At 44.7% G+C, this 16,735-nt stretch overlaps 1 protein-coding gene across 2 annotated transcripts in view; it reads right to left on the reverse strand.

Annotated features, from left to right (window-relative positions):
* ptch2 (patched 2) overlaps window positions 1-16,735 on the reverse strand; it is a 29,893-nt gene that overhangs the window by 9,742 nt on the left and 3,416 nt on the right. For both annotated transcript variants that reach the window (XM_028594040.1, XM_028594041.1), the window contains exons 3-15: window positions 8,497-8,686; window positions 8,340-8,409; window positions 8,151-8,242; window positions 5,626-5,734; window positions 5,428-5,514; window positions 5,162-5,283; window positions 3,987-4,134; window positions 2,698-2,829; window positions 2,432-2,587; window positions 2,207-2,299; window positions 1,962-2,087; window positions 744-1,131; window positions 94-618 (exon numbers count right to left, since the gene is read on the reverse strand). In XM_028594040.1, the coding sequence (XP_028449841.1) occupies window positions 94-618; window positions 744-1,131; window positions 1,962-2,087; window positions 2,207-2,299; window positions 2,432-2,587; window positions 2,698-2,829; window positions 3,987-4,134; window positions 5,162-5,283; window positions 5,428-5,514; window positions 5,626-5,734; window positions 8,151-8,242; window positions 8,340-8,409; window positions 8,497-8,686 (2,238 nt within the window). The remainder of the gene's footprint in view (window positions 1-93; window positions 619-743; window positions 1,132-1,961; window positions 2,088-2,206; window positions 2,300-2,431; window positions 2,588-2,697; window positions 2,830-3,986; window positions 4,135-5,161; window positions 5,284-5,427; window positions 5,515-5,625; window positions 5,735-8,150; window positions 8,243-8,339; window positions 8,410-8,496; window positions 8,687-16,735) is intronic.

The following is a 16,735-nucleotide window of genomic DNA, read 5'->3' on the forward strand; positions in this document are numbered from 1 at the left end:
AAAACTCCCAGGGGGACAGAGAGTAATTTATTACCTGACTCACTCAAAAAAAAAAAAAAAAAAAAAAAAACATTTCTGAGCCCGATTTCTTACCTCTTAGCCAGTCCTGGAAGTAGTGCAGCCACATTCGGGGCAGTTTGTTGTCGCTGTCTCTGACCACGTATTTAACAGAGTTGAAGGCATTGTGCAGCTGGATCAGCAGCCTCTGTGACCGGGCGTAATCAAATCCATCCATGGTCACCAGATACATGTTGTAGAAGGAGAAATACTTGAACTGGGCGTCAATGAAAGCATACTCCTTGGTGTCGCGTGGCACAATGTCGGTTAGGTAGAGGCCGTCGTGCACCATGGTGGTCCCATACAGGCTGAGGCCCAGGAGGCCCAGAAAGAGAACCACCACGATGGCTTTGCTTTTGGGTTTGAGGAGCAGAGGGGCGTATTTCTCCCTGGCGAAGCTGGACAGGTTCCAGTGCAGGAAAGGAAGTGGGACGCACTTCTTTCCCGATTTGGAATCCTCCACCTGAGCTAGGAGGTCCCGTGTGGAGCTGGACGTAGGGGTGAAGAGCTGGGAGCCGTAGGGGTCCTGCACAGAGGTGGTGGTGGGGGAAGGTGTGATGGCTGGGGATAGGAAATACAAGCAGGAAATTAGTGATTTTGGTATGGTGATTTATTCATACTGACTTTTAGAGAACGCTGTGTACAAAATAACATAATTGTCGGGATCTTAATATAGCAATATGTACCGTGTGACTGTGAAGTGGGGCAGAGGATGATGGATGGCGGGCTGGTGGAGATCTGTGAGGTAGGTGGTAGGATTGTGACGATATGCTGGCCGGCTGCGTCACACTGCGTGAATGCCTGCACTGTGGTGGTGATTTGGGTGCTGGTGGTGATTGTCGATCCCGCCGAGTACTGGTGCGTGTGTGTTGTTGCCGTCGTAGGCGTGTGCGGCTGCTCCCCAGCGTCTGACAGCTCGTGCGGAGAGAGGTGGATGACGCGGTCAGAGCAGGGGCTGTACAGGCAGCAGAGGACATCCAAACGCTTATCCTCACGCCTGTGGAGGTCCAAACTGAGGATGGCAGGGAAGATGAGCAGCACCATGGCGAAGTTAAACACGACCACAATGGCCGCCTAGGGAAAGAAACACAGAGAGACCAAATGAGAAAAACAAAGTGAGAAAAGACAGAGAACAGTATGTGAAATTACAGACACCCTAACCCAGCTGGGGAGAGTCAGGGCTCCTTTTTTTAAATTCTTTTTTAGTATCTCAGACCACAGCCCAGAAAGTAAAGAAAGGCATTATACTCTAAATCACCAGCCAGGAATACTAAGCGAGCCAGAAGGAAGAAGAAAAGAGTGCCAGAATGAAAGAACTACTAGAAAGAGAGAAAGGAGCAGGAAGGGAATATATATATGTTGTGAGTCTGAGCAAAACCATCACCCTTCACCACCACCGCCGCTGCCTCCCCACTCACCCCAGCCCCTGAAGCTGACATTCTAACTGGCTGTGGTTTCAAGTATGTGTGATGTGTGCATCTATGTGTGTGTTTGCTTGTGTGTTTCAGACCACCCACAGTTAGTCACAGATCAGAGCAAACCGCCTTGACGGGCCAGTGATATACTGATCCACTCCTCCCTCCCTCTCCTTCTCGTTCTCTCTCTGTCTGTTTATCACTCTCTTTGCTCTGATTATTCCACATTATACACACACACACACACACACACACACACACACACACACACACACACACACACACACACACACACGCAAACACAAAAAATGGCCCTGTAGGTGCAGCGACAATAAAACTGGGAACAAAGGCTTTCCTTGCTCTGAATGAATGTCACCTCTCTTAAGTTATCTCTTTCATTTTCAAAGGAGCCTCTGGCCTCTCAGTGTGCGATTGTGTACACATGTTTATGTCTGTGCGCATGCGCGTGAGGGTGTGTGCAAAACATACCTGCAAAGAGAAAGCTCGCAAGGCAGGAATGGGTACGAGAGCAGCCATAAAGAATGCAATCATATTGTTGATGGAAGTCAGAGCCACACTGGTGCCGGTGCGACGCAAACAGTCTCCTGTCCGGTCCTTTAAAACAAAAACAGACAACGTTTAGAGAGGAGAGGAGAGGAGAGGAGAGGAGAGGAGAGGAGAGGAGAGGAGAGGAGAGGAGAGGAGAGGAGAGGAGAGGAGATTCTTAAAAGTACCTTAAAGGGGATGTTACTTCCAGCCTCTGTGAAGGAATGAGCCAACAGAAACATGTCATCCACGCCAATCCCTAGTGCCAAGAAGGGAAGCACCTGAGATGGGAAATTGTCAAAATGAACATTACACATAAAAAATGGCCTTTAAATCACAGAAATACCCCCTTTAAATATAAGCCTTACAGTAATGTAACACAGAAAATGTATGCAGATTGCTTTGTGTCGTACCTGTGTGGTGGCAGCATTGAAAGAGAGGCCAAGCAGGGAGCAGAGACCCAGTCCTGCAGCCACTGACAGAGCCACTAACAGCACCCCGGCCAGCCCCACGGCCCCCTGGGACTTGGCACAGTCCCACCTTAGCATGGTCACACAGGCATAGGCCAGCTAGAGAGGAGACATCCATATTAAATATTAGTTATTTCACAGTAAAGTTAAACATTTTTCATGAACTTACTAGCCATAATCGATTGACTTAAATCAATTATTATGCTCACCATAAGCAGGTATCCTCCAGCCACCCTGATGACACTGACATCAGAGAAAGATTTCATGATGTCGTTAAGGGTGGTGGTGGAGAAAGCGTGGAGGGACTGGCTGGAGTTAGATGGGATACTCTGGTGGACCACCTAAAAGATAAAGATCAATTATCTAAACGGGTCCAGCTAAAAAGAATGAACCAAATTATACATTCTTCAGCATATTACGTAAATAATTATCAATAAGATTGACAAAAAGAAGATACTGAAAGCACTGGAGTTATAGTTTCATGTACTACAACATGCTGAGTAACTTTTTTTTTCCACATTAAAACAAATTTCCTCCCTCTGACCAATGCTACCTTAAACTTCTCCTACAGCACCATATTTCAGGGCCCTCTAACAGAAAAATCCTCCTGTTGCTTTGATGTGTGTGTGAAAGTGATGTGTGTGTGGGTTTTTAGATATGCTAGCATGTGTGCGCGAGTGTGTGTGTATGTATGACAACTGAGGAGTAATGAGCACAGATGCCAGAGGTTGTGAGGTCAAAGGTGAAAGGGATGGGATCACATGGCTTGGGAGGCTGCTCTCTCCACTCTGTGCCACGAATGGACCCAAGCTCCCCCAAGGCTATTAACCTGTCCGCATTTAGTCATCGCTCGCAATCTCAAATAGATCTCGTCTTGTTCTTTAATGTTTCGGGATGAGGTGTCATGTCTCTGTCGGTTTACGTTTGAGTTTGTTACCTCTCCTCCCTTACATATGTCCCTCACTCTCCTCTCTCCCTCCCTCTCTCTTTACCTTTGGTGGGTGTCAGCTATCACTGTAACAGCTTGTTCCTATAACTAGGGCTCTGACAGAGAGAGATGGCTGGCCTACCACGCATACACACACACACACACACACACACACACACACACACACACACACACACACACACACACACACACACACACACACACACACACAAACACACAAACACACCTATTGCCCTGGTCTGCCCCATGATTCACTTTACAAGGGAGCTGAAGACTGATGGAATTCAGACACTGCAGAATAAGTCCCACAGTGTATGTCTGTGTGTGTGTGTGTGTGTGTGTGTGTGTGTGTGTGTGTGTGTGTGTGTGTGCCAAAGCAGACTGCACAGGGACAAGGAAATGCCTCCTTTTTTATCATCCTCCTACTTCTTCTTCTTGGTGGCTACAATAAAAATCTATACTTCTGACCATCTTTATGTGAGCATTTGTTTTATATGTACGTATGTGAGAATTTTGAATATACATGAAATGTGTGATGTATGTTCGCACCTCCACAAACTTCCTCTGCCAGGACTCGAGGATGGCGGTAGCCTTTTCTACATTCCAGTTTATGTCGTGGATCTCGTAGTCGTCTTTAAAGTGCTCGTACAGCTGCTTAGGACTCATCAACAGGAACATGGTTTGGAGAGCCTCCGCACTGAAAAAGACACAGATGTAAGCTTAGGACACCTTAGAGATGTCTGGCTCCTCCTGCAAACATGGTTTATTGTGTGTTGAGCTGAGTTAAAACCTCAACTCCAACATCCATCTCATGAGAAGCACATTAGAAATCATCCAGTCAGACTGTTTTAGATCTTGGTATCCCTTAACCTACACAGGGACATGCCTTTCTGTAAATGACTAAAGGCAGGTTCCCTTTCTTCGAGGATTTGTCAGCCTGCCTGCCTGCCTGCCTGCCTGCCTGCCTGCCTGCCTGCCTGCCTGCCTGCCTGCCTGCCTGCCTGCCTGTCTGTCTGCCAATGTAAGCAGCTAAAAGCAGGTGTTATCTAGTCTGCCTTTCTGCCGGTCTCCCGGCTGCGATCCCAGATGTCCTTAGGTTTTCTTGGCACAACACAGCGAGCAGCAGCGCTGCTCAAAATGTGAAAGAAATGATCATAAATCACATCCAAGAGTATAAGTAAGTGTGGCTCTTGCAGATGGGACTGGAATCCTCTTTCGTTCAAGGCTCTGTTGGGCCTGTGTGGATCATGATCTGGGCTCTGACCCAACGCTGTCACTCCATTTGTATTGGCCATGCTTTTAAATCCAGTTGAAATCAATAGGAAAAAACTAAACTCTGGAGAGCGTCACATTTAAAGAGAGGTCAGCGTCAGAAAAGTTGTTTTTTTCCCCCCTTCTTCTTTTTTTGGTCCCTTACACAACAAATCTGTAACAGGGTAGGGGGGCTTTATGTGGCTGTCAATCATCTTTAATTGGCCTATCCTGGACAGGGGTCATGCAGGAAACCGATCCCTCTCAGTACCAGGCATTCCTAGCATGTGTTTGTTAGGTTATTAAGGGTTACACAGATTCCACAATCACAGCGGCTAACAAGCTGACTGGCTGCCTGCTCCCTTTACAGTCACATCCTCCAATAAGACAAGAGCAATCCAAAGACATACTCTGTCAAATCCCCTCAAACTGCAGTGTCTCATCTTTCTTTATATGTCATAATAAATACATACCTCAGCAGAATATCCTGGCTGCTCTTGACCCGCCCTCCCAGGATCAGCTCTTCCTGCCAGTGCATGAACTTCTGACTGAAACCATGGCAACCACCCTGGAGACGCCCAGCAATGTCAGGACTCTGAATGGACGAGCAGCAGAGGAAAAGACAGAAAACCATAGAGAAATATGTTAGGTGCCTTTGTTGTTATGAGTGCTACTTTCATCTACATACAACGTCTTGTGTATAATGACTGAACTTGACTTCTTATGTGTGAGTTATTACCTCTCCTTGCTCCTTGTTGGGGGCACTGAGAGGGCAGTCAGGGTCTGAGGGGTCTAGACATGGCCTGTTCATGTAGGCATGTCCCACCTAAGGAATCAAACAACGTTATAAAAACGTCTCAGTACATGGAAAAAAAGCGAGCAATTTTTCATAAATTAGTAGCCCTTCATTCAGTAAGTCTGTATGTGTGTGTCCCACCTGGGCTTTGTCCAACATCTCCTTAAATCCTTCCAGGGAGGTGAACTGACTCAGCTCCTCCATCAGCTTGACTGGATCTAGATTCATCCACTGGATATCTGGCATACCCCTGGAGAACAAAGACACACATATGATGAGCAACTGATAACAATAACTTGAAGAAGTAACTGTAAAAATAAATTTTCACTGTGTGCCTGCAAGTCTGCATGGCTCTGCATTCCTGCTATTCTTTACCGTGAGCAGAAAAAACTATGATTCTTTAAATCTCTCTCCCTGGTTGTGCCGGGCTACGCAGGAGGCTAGCTGCAGATACAGGATAAAATAGCGTTTATTATCCTGTTTCACGCTGCCACAATGCCCGTGGAAAAGGCACAGTGGCTGCCTGCTCACTTCCATTCCTCAATGTCCTGCACTGAGTCATAACGATTACCTTTGCCTCCCAAACATCTTGATAAGGAGGGAGGGAAGGGGAAAGGTTGGGAGGATGGATGGGAGGGATATAGGTGGGGAATAAGAGGAGAAACAAAGGGGGAACCCTCACACTGTTTGTTGTGTGATGTTCACGGACAAATAAACTCAATGCTCAGCCTCACCTGTACCACCATCCTCCTCCTTGAGATATATTCATTATTTGCTCTATAATAAGTTCTATAAATCTACTCTAATCTATTAAAATGAATGGCTTTCTCACGGTTTTGACCTTTATAGTCTACTTGCCGAAGGCACTAATGTCTATCTAAAGTCTTGACTGATAAATTAGCATCAATTTAAAGCTAAATCCTACGAAAGATAGCATTGAAAAATATTTTTTTTAACGTTTTATTTATCCTTCCGAAAATGAATCAATCCACTTTAATAGTATTGATTGCTGGTATTTAAAATTAAATATGCAAAAAAAGTGTAAATAATATGCTACATTATTGGCAAGATTCTGTGATTCAGTGCAAGAAAACACTTACGATGGACATTTTCTGCAGTGAGACAAAGTAAGAAAGAAGACATAAAGAGATGGAAATAAAAGAATCCTAAAGTATCTCAACTCTGGGGCCAATCTCCCTCCAATGGCTCATGAAGAGAGCTCCTCTCCTATTCCCACATACCAGGGTCCCTTTTGCTGCTGTTCGCAAAGACACACTCCTTTATCAGCTAGTTTTTGCTTGAGTGAACCGGGCTTGGGCCCTTTTGTTTTTTCATAGATTGCTGCTCTTTGTTCTCTCAAGTTTTCTCTCTCTCTCTCTCTCTCTCTCTCTCTCACACACTCACTATTCCTCACTCTCTTTCCCAAACTGCTTCTCTCCCTTTTCCCCTTTCTCTCTCTCCATCTTATCCTTCTTTTTTTTGCATTTAAAACCAGAGCTGAAGTGAAGCAGAAGCTGAGGGGGACACGGTCCTCAGTGACCACCACAAGTTCTCTTCAGCTCCACTTGACAAACGAGTAAAGAAAACGATTAATAAATAACAACAGATGCTGAACACTGTGTGATTTACAGCAATCCTTGGAGGACGTGTGAATCATCCAAGACCCCCTTCTCCTCTCTCTGTGGCTCACACAAGCCAACCGGGAGATGCTAAGGATGGGAAACTTGTGTTTGTTTCTGTATGTGCTGGCTTGTCATGCAACATACCGCTGTCAGCTTGAGACAGAAATATAAACAAATAATTTGTTTGCAAAGGAACATCTGCTATGATCTAAACTATCTTTTATAAACTAAGGACTCAATTGAAATATCAATCCTGACGATCAAAAAAAAAGCTCTCTTTCAGTGACTCAATTTCTCAAGAGAACTTCGTCCTGAAAAAAGGAGAAGAAAAAAAACCTGAATCTGCAAATGGCCAAATACGCCCAGACTCCACTGTTAACCGTCTTGTAGCCTCTCTCAGTCTTTCTCGAGGGACTTGAGGCATGAATACTGCCCATTTTATTTGTTGGACAACTTGGGAGCTGGGAGCCCGGGGCATTACCATGAGAATGCCGAGTGTTAGCCGTGAGCTGACAAAGCCGGCCCCCCTCCCTCCTCCGGGGCCTCTGCACTGATGGACACTCACTCGTAAACTGAAAGAATGCTTACCATTGTCTGACCCAAAGGGCTCCCCTGCCACCACCGCCGCCGCAGCCGCCTCCCCGCCCTCCGTTCTACCAACCCACCACCCAGTTGCTGCTGCAGCCATCCTCTCTCTCTCTCTCTCTCTCTCTCTCTCCATCCCTCCCTTGCTGCATCTCTCCCTCACTTTCTCTCTTTGAATTTCTCTGTGAGGACACCCCCCTCCAGTCCCTCTCTGGGCCCTAAAAGAACTCTATTACTGACCGCCGCTGTCAGTCACAGCACCCACTGACAGAACACTGAAAGCCCAACTGTATGTCTCCATCGAGCATGTGTTAAAAGTTACGGACCCCTCCAAAAGCTCTAGTCTGCAACGCAAGTCAGATGGAAGCAATGACAGCCAAGGGAGAGCCAAGACTTTCAATGAAATCTTTTAATATGCAAAAAGAAAATGTAAGTTGGGTCAAATATTCCAAGACTTACGGTAAATAGGCGGAGCCTCCCTGTAGTTTGGCCCCTTCCCAAAAACAGTCCAATGGGGTGATTATCATACAGGGGAATAGCTTGTCAATCATCTGGGATCAGGAAATAGAAAGGAAGCATGATTAAAGATCTCAAATCATGGAAAATATGTAAATATAGGAATAACAGATCAATTTGTTGTGAACTTACCCTTTCAATCATGACATTTTCTATAATAGGAACTCCTGATTTATAGCATATTTTGTTAAGATCCCACGACCTACAAGAGAGAAAACAATGTTTAATTTACAACTACTTTATTGTCGACTAGAAACTTTTTCATATACCATGTCTGTGGTCCACTTACTTTCCAAACAGTGACACCTGGACCTTGCTGGCGGACAGGGCGGCTTCCATGTGAACCAGCAAAGCCTCCTGGGTAAGAATATTGGTGCCCTCTTCTTTGGGGGTCTGGATAAGCATCTGTGAGGTAAATACTGACTCGTCTCCCTGCTTCTCCTTGGTGTAGCGAAGCTCTGTGCTCACTCGACTACCAGCTAGAAAACAAAGAATAAAGGACACATGAATTCCGAGATAGATAGATAGATAGATAGATAGATAGATAGATAGATAGATAGATAGATACTGTATATTAGTCATACATTAGCACAGAATTTCTGACGCTCATACAAAGACACACATACCCACACACACATTTGGATTCTATAACAAAGTGTGTTGCACACTCACACAAGAACACACACATATATCGACCAACGCCCTTGGCCCTTGCCAGTGTTGGTTTTGAAGGCACTTCACACAAGCCAGCGTCTGGCCAAGAGAAATGAGTAATACAGCTTCTCATTGGCTCCTTCTGCGAAACAGATGTGCCCTATTCATTTGGAAAACCAACGCTCTGATGCCCCAAAACCCTCTGCCACTCTGCTCAGGGCAGCAGATATTGATTTAGACGTGTTGAGTACATGAGAAAAGATCATAATGAGAAGAGAAGCGTTGGTTTAGGGGGATCAGCAAGTGGTGGTGTTGATATGGCACACAAAAGGTGGGTGTAAAAGACATCAACGAACTTGGAGATACAAGAAAAATAGGAAATAGATTCATAGAGAGAGAGATATTAGATGTCAGAGGTGGTGATAGAAAAGGGGATGAAAAAAATAACAGCGAGAGAGCTATGTTGTGCTGTGCGGTAGACTCCAGCCCCCTAATTACAGGAGGTTGCCCTGAAAAGAGTTTGCCAGCCGGGGGGATCTGTGCCTGTGCCAAGTGGACATGAAACATGCCGCGCTGGATCACAGAGGGCCCGTCTGCCCCTCTCGCTGTCCCACTACATGACAAGCCCAGAGAGAGAAAGAGAGGGAGGGAAGGGGGGAGTTTGGAAACAAGGGCTACCTCCTTCTTAATTCTAACTCTCGTCACTCTTTTACTCACTTTCCCTACGCTGCACTCAATCCTGGCTGCATCTATTCCTCTTATACTCTTCATACTCTCTATAGCTTCTGCCTCCGTCTTTCTCTCTGTCTGTCTCCATCTTTCTCTCTTTCTTTCTTTCTTGCTTTCTTGCTTTCTTTCTCTCTTCCACTCACGCTCTCTGCACCTCCCCCCAGCCTGGAGCAGGCTCCTATAATTGATGGGGAGAAAAGAAAAAACAAACTATTCAGCCTACGCCGCAAAAGTGTGAGATCAGGTTAGAACTCTGAGCCTTAGAGACACGGTCCAATATTTCTTTGCTTTCAAGGTTTTAATTACCTACACAGGGGTTTCAGAATATAAGGTCACCTCGTTATTTAGCACTCATGGGTCTCTCAGTGCATCCCAAAAAGAAGAAGAAAAAAACCTCAAAATGTTCTCGCTGGATGGATCCTTTGCACATCTGGTCGTACAACAATTTTAACTATCTAACTATCTAAAAGCTTTTATTCCAAGGGAGCCACAACAACACAAATACTAATGTCCTCAAGACCTTTGTAGTTGAGAAAATAAAGATGTTTGTTTGACTTTTATTTAACCATTTTCACACTGTCAAGTGCATGTACAAAGAATCTGACTTGGTGTAAAAACGGTGCTTAGAGTTACAGTTCTGCCCGACTCCACCCAGTTTCCTTGCCACACAGATTTCCAATCAAAAAAGGCTACTACAAAATGGAACCCTTTCCGTTCGTGGACCTCTTTGACATCTGTTAAACCTTTTTTGACATTTCGTATGTTAACCTCTGCAGTGTGGGGTTTTGATCCCAACAGGAACTGGGTGGCTCGGAGAGACTCTGGCTCTGTAATTACAGGCCTCCTGAAGTAAATTATAGCTATTTGTGTCTCGTTCCTCCCATCTGGACCACCCAGGCAGCCAGTCAGTCCTCTCTCTTCTCGCTCTCTCTTTCTCGCCTTCTCTCCTCAACCCCTGGTCCGGCCCCAACCACCCAACTCTCAGCTTTGCAACTACTCCGCTCAGTTCAGCTCTGCTCAGCTCACCGCTTACTCAAGAGGGAACCTTGTCCTTTCTTTTCTTATCTGTCTTTCTTTCTATGTCCTGGGTTCTCTTCTCCTTTACTCCCTCTTTCTCATTTTCTTCTTCATTCTCACTCTTTTTCAATCCCCCCTACCCTCTCCCTGCACTCAGCCTGCGCTCCACACAGCCTTAAAGAGACAGTTCCCGAAACATTTCCCACCCTGGGAAGAAAGTGCCTTTGACAGTGGAAACCCAGGGTTTCAACACCCCAGTGGCTGGTAATTTTAGTACATTAGCAATTTTGTAACATAAAATATTAGTCCGTGTTTGGCAACATTATCAAAAATGAAAAAGTAAAAAAAAAGCAATCATAACATGATCACAACTCCTTCTAAATCACTTCCACAGTTCTTTCATTAGATGTTTTTGAGAAACTCGACCACCATATTACAAATTTTTACAAAAAACTCGACTTTGCTGTGTGCAACATCTGAATTCATTTACTAGCTTTACCACTAAAAGAAATTCCACACAACAGCTACGCCGTTGGGAAAGTGAAAAGCAATTGAAAAATGTCACAACAAGCCTTGACATGGTTTCATGGCTGTGTACAAATGTAATATTTGTATGAATGTGTGTACATGTGCCTCTGTGTGTGTGTGTGTGTGTGTGTGTGTGTGTGTGTGTGTGTGTGTGTGTGTGTGTGTGTGTGTGTGTACACTGGTTGAAACACTGGACCCTGTCATTTCCTCTCCACCTGGCCCTCCAAAAGGCGAACACAATATGTGTGGCTTCTCACATCTGGCTTCTAGGGCAGAGGCAAGGCCATCTTTAAAGTGCTGTGCTTCAAATGTATTCTATTCTATTCTATGTTGTCTTCATGGCTTACAGGCCTAGTCCCAGTTCCAGGCCATGCTAGGTCAGACCAGGCCACCTTCAAAGTTCAGTGTGGTAGATTAGCTGGATTAGGGGGCCTCTGAAAGGCCCCACGCTGCTATGGAGGAAGACCCAAGACGAAGAGGGCTGAAAGTGACATGTATGCATTTACCTGCTACAAAGTGCATTGGAAGTTACCCTTTCCGGATTTACATGGCATGACAACATATGAAGTAATGAGTAATGAACAGCTACTTTCTACACAGAACCTCCTTTAATAAAAGATTTAAGGGAAAGAAGAGGACTGGCCTCCACAGAGTAGCAACAATATAAAAAAGACATAAAGCTACCCCTTGGCTGCCATCTTCTATCCATCATTTACTTTTTCTCTTAGCCGTTTTTCTTTTTTCACAATGTCCTCCAATACAGGTCCTTTATTTCTTTTGATTTTCAGCAAAGGAGCCAAATGAGAAACTTATTCTCCTGGCCTGGAACCCAGCATCACAAGAAAAACCTCCTTTTGTCACATGTGAACCTACCAGAATGAGGACTGTGCCCCACTTTGGGTCCTCAGCCCAGCCTTGCCCTATGGCATTCCCTAGCCAGGGCACCGCCTAAAGCAGGCTGCCCCCAGCAGATGGGCCGTTCCTCCATACAGTCCTTCAGTGCAGCAGCTCCAGACTGAATGCAGACCCTTTTGTCATTCAACCCTTCAATTTCTTTCAGATGTTTCCCAACAAACAGCAGAATAAAATAAAGCAAATGGACCAAAACTTTCCCAGCCTGTAAAACAATGCCAGAGCTGGTGGTGGGAGGGTGAGGCTGGGGGCAAGAAAGAGAAGCTGGCACTTTGGTGTCTTACCTATAGAAATACAGTGTGTGTGTTTTTGTCTTCACATGCACGCTCTAGCCTATCTGTTCATTAATCGTCAGAGACAGTTGGGTTTTTTGAGTGGGAGAAAATCCTAATTAATGTGTGAACACGAGAAATCAAAATTGATCAGTTTCAATGTGTTTAAATCCTGCAGCTTCCACCATCATGAGAAAAAAAAAAACACCCTGAGATCACACCTTAAAAACAGTATAAAACAGCGAAAACAACAGGAAAAATCAGTTTCACTTACATTCTATTCAGATGTGCCAGTGGTGTTAGCCACCACACATAAATTTCCACCAGGGTTGGCATTTAGGCACTTTCTATTTCCATATGTATAGGCTTGCCTCTGCTAATTATGCTAATCATGGGCAGAGTTGGCCACTGTGAAAAATAGTCACATTAGACACTCCACTGACCGCTAATACTGCTTAATGTGTGGTTGAAACATACATTCATCCCTGCCTGAAAGGCAAAATTTTTCCACATTGCTGGTCTCATTCAGACGAGAAATGAATTTATTGAGCCCAAGAACCATTTCTTTTTTCCCTCCCAAGTACCAAGAAAATGTTCAGCCTTTCTCCCTCTCCCTTTACTTTTTATACGTTCATGGTGTAAAGACAGAGGCAAAATGGTGCAAACTTGAAGGTGACTGGTGCCACTTTATTTCGCGCAGACCAAAGACAAAGGTTGCTCTTCAGCTAGGAAAGAAAGGGTGCCACACTATATTGATTGAGTTTTCATTATCCCATTTTCAGTTGCATTGCACCCTTTCTCAGTACTCTGCATTCAATGTTGCAAAGACTGACAGTCCGGGGCCCTTTTTATAAAAGTGTTGGCACCAAAAAAAACTGTATAAAGATATGTTTGAAATTACCACTTTAAATGTGGCCACATGATGAATACTTTTGTTTTAAAATTGCTGCTTCAAAAAGACAGGTAGGGAGCAGTCTGTGTGTTTCCTGTATCATGAAGACCATGCGTCTGTAATATGTATCTATAACTGCTCAATGTGTGTTTATTTGTTGGAGGGTGGTCTTGGTCTGACTGTTAAAGAGAGAGTGTGTGTGTGTGTGTGTGTGTGTGTGTTGGGGGGTGCTGAAAAAGGGGATGGAATGAGGGAGACCTGGATTGAAGGATGGTGAGAAGGGGGGTGAAATAAACATTTAGAAGTGACCCAGGTTGACTCTGGTCTTGTTTGTTCTCTCTACCAGTGAGGTCCTGGGCCCTGAGCGCTGGGAGTTTATTTATCTAGCTGGGGCACCACCACGCGCTATTCACCTCCAATAATGCCTCATAGAGCTCCCTTTCTCTGTCTGAACTGGGGCGCTGTGTGCGCTCCGATGAATTATAGCATTTACCTGCTGTGCCGCTCTGAGGTTTGTTTAGAAAAACTGCTCCAAACGCCGAAATGCCCACGTGTGCATTCGCTCGTTTACGCAAACTCAGACCTCTTTTCTCTCATCCAGGCTCTCTTTTAATCAATCTGTTTCTTGGTCTGATTCATTGATAGCTGGCTAAGCTAGCACTTCAGTCTCTATGCATTCATGCAATGTGGACTGTGTATGGTCTTTACCTCCCCCTTTCCTATCCTCTTTCTACATGGCCTCTTTATGGGACATGTGGTGCGCCTGCTATCCGGATAGGCCCTGTCTCACTGCACTCATATTTGGACAGCTTGAGTCTGTGTACATGTCTGTCATGCATCACCCAAACTTTGCCAAGAAGGATGAGTTTAGTTAATGTAAGAGTAAACACCGCCACTTTTACATGGAGGCCATTTATTTCCTCTCTTTTCCCAAACAAGCTTTTCAAATGGGCCTTTGTAAAAGGGGAATAACCAGAGCTGAAAAGTCTTACCATACAATACTTAAAACAATTATACACGTTGCAAAATGAAATCAGATTTTAGTAAAAAATTCAAGCTTAAATAAGCAACTTGTCTCTCATACAAACCCAGACTCTCACAATCCTTTATGGTGGAAGAACGACATGCCTCAGACACTCTCACACTTCATGTTTGTTCAAGTAAGACAAGGGAAGGCAAAACAAAACGGCAGAAAAAAGGTGTCAGCTAGCTGTAAACCTTCCTCCCTGTTCCGGCCCCAACCCCCCCAATGTCTGCTCTCATCCTTCTCTTCTTCCTGCACCTCTTTTTACGATCTCTCGCTCTCTTTTCTGCTTGTGGACAACACAACACCCAGACTGGGTCACACGTTGCTCAGCTCACACCAACTTTCCCACTCTCAAAGGTGGGAAGGCTGTATAATAAACATAAATCATATAGGATAATGTATGTTTACAGTATGCAAAGCTTCATTTACAGAGAAATAACAGAAATGGTGAAATTATATAAATATAATGTAATCCAGGCACTTTTAAAATCATATATGATGCTGAAGAAATAATGAAAACAATGTCCATCAATGTCGTATTGTCCTCAGGTCTACAGACACTTTCCAAACAAATATGCTACTCTGTGATACAATGTTAAAAACATATCTTGTTAAACAAGACCTGTGTTAATAAATGAAGGTATTTTGATAGGTGATGTCTGTCTCAGATTCTTTCAGTCACTGAGCAGTAAGCCAGAAATAGTCCTTAATCCCCCTGTCAGACTAAACACCCTGATACTGTGGTTTTCATTCTTACCTATACAGGTGTGAGGACTGAAGGCATGATTAACCCTTGTACTCTTTTGTTACATGCCTCCCTCCTGCAAATGCACCAGTATCCTTGAGGCAAACAGAAATGATAGGAAATAAAGGCTGTATACAGTGGAGGTATATTTGCTTACCAGCGCAGGTACGCATAGCAGAGACACTTTACCGACCTCCCTGTCTACTCTCTCTAGACAGACTCCACTGCTGTGCTCTGCTTCACACTGTTTTGGAGTAGGAGGGGAGGAAGCAATTAAAAAAGTCCTGGTGGCCTGACTTCAGAGAGCAGGCAGACAGACAGGTAGAAATGTAAACAGCCATACACAAAGCATAGGCAGACAGACGGGTACGCAGTCAGGAAATTCTGGCAGGCAGACAGACGGCTGGGCAGAGTGTACACAGCAAAGGTGGCCAAGATGACAGGTGTGTGTGTTTGTGTCCTATGCGTGAGTAGTGCAGGGGCGGCCTCTAGTATGAATATATGATGGGAAGCATATGCCCCTTACACATTCACACACACCCACCCACACACCCATCCACACACACACACACACACACACACACACACACACACACACACACACACACACACACACACACACACACACACACATACAGCTCACACCATGTTGGCAGTGTTAACACATACGGTGTCAATTCACAGCTAGTTTATTCTGAACAGGATTCAGGATTCAAGTGGGAGAGCTTTGTTTATGCAATCTGGAAGAGCCATTACATTGCATTAGACATGTAATTTCTTATAAGTTAAGAAATATGCACAGAAACAGTACAATAAAACTTAAAAACTAATATTAACTTAATATTAAATCAGCTGTCTTATTAGAGAGAGAGAGAGAGAGAGAGAAAGAGAGTGTGTGTGTGTGTGTGTGTTTGTGTGTGTGTGAGAGAGAGAGAGAGAGAGAGAGAGAGAGAGAACTAACCTCTCCTTGTTACCGAACCACTTTACTCTCCATTGAGGCCCTAGCAGCTTTGTCAATGGGCTATTGGTGGAAACAAGGCAGGCAGAAACTTTAGAAACATGGCCACGGCCTCTTAAAGGCACAGCATTCCTTTTCAGCACCCCCCTGTTGAACTCGCTCAATCCCACAGCAAAACAACTGGCACACAAACATCTAAACATCTCCTTTAAGAGATGGATCTGCCAATTAGCTCAAGAGGTAATCCTGAAGCTTTACACTAACCAAAATGAAACCAAAGAAAAAAGAGACTGTGGAAATGCAAACTCTTGCTTTTGTTGCAAATCCAGGCTTTTGCAGCATCAAGCCAATCATTTCAGTGACTACATTTACACAAGATTGTTTTTTATTATTATTATTATTATTGTGCCTGATACAGGAACTTATTTAAATTCCTGTGTAAGTGAAGCGCACAGCCTCAAAACACTTCTCCTGACACCAGCAGCGTGTGATTTCTCAAACACCTCCACACAGCTCCTGTGGGAGCCGCCTGTCCCCGTCCTCTAGTGACATGGTGGGCTTAAAAAACCCCATAGAGTCTGTTTATATTCACCAACTGCTGTAGCGCTTTTAGAGTGTGCAAAACAGGTGGGTAAACTTCAGCTGCATTCACTTATATTTTTTCTTCTTGCGAGGAGGAGGGAGGGGGTTTTAGGGAGGTGGTGCCTGCTTGCCTGCCTGCCTGCTTGCCTCTTGTTGAATGGAATCCAAGAATAGTTAGAGACCACACAGGGAGCCGAGGGGGGAGGGGTCAG

This window comes from Perca flavescens, chromosome 12, assembly GCF_004354835.1.
Source record: "Perca flavescens isolate YP-PL-M2 chromosome 12, PFLA_1.0, whole genome shotgun sequence".
Taxonomy (NCBI): Eukaryota; Metazoa; Chordata; class Actinopteri; order Perciformes; family Percidae; genus Perca; species Perca flavescens.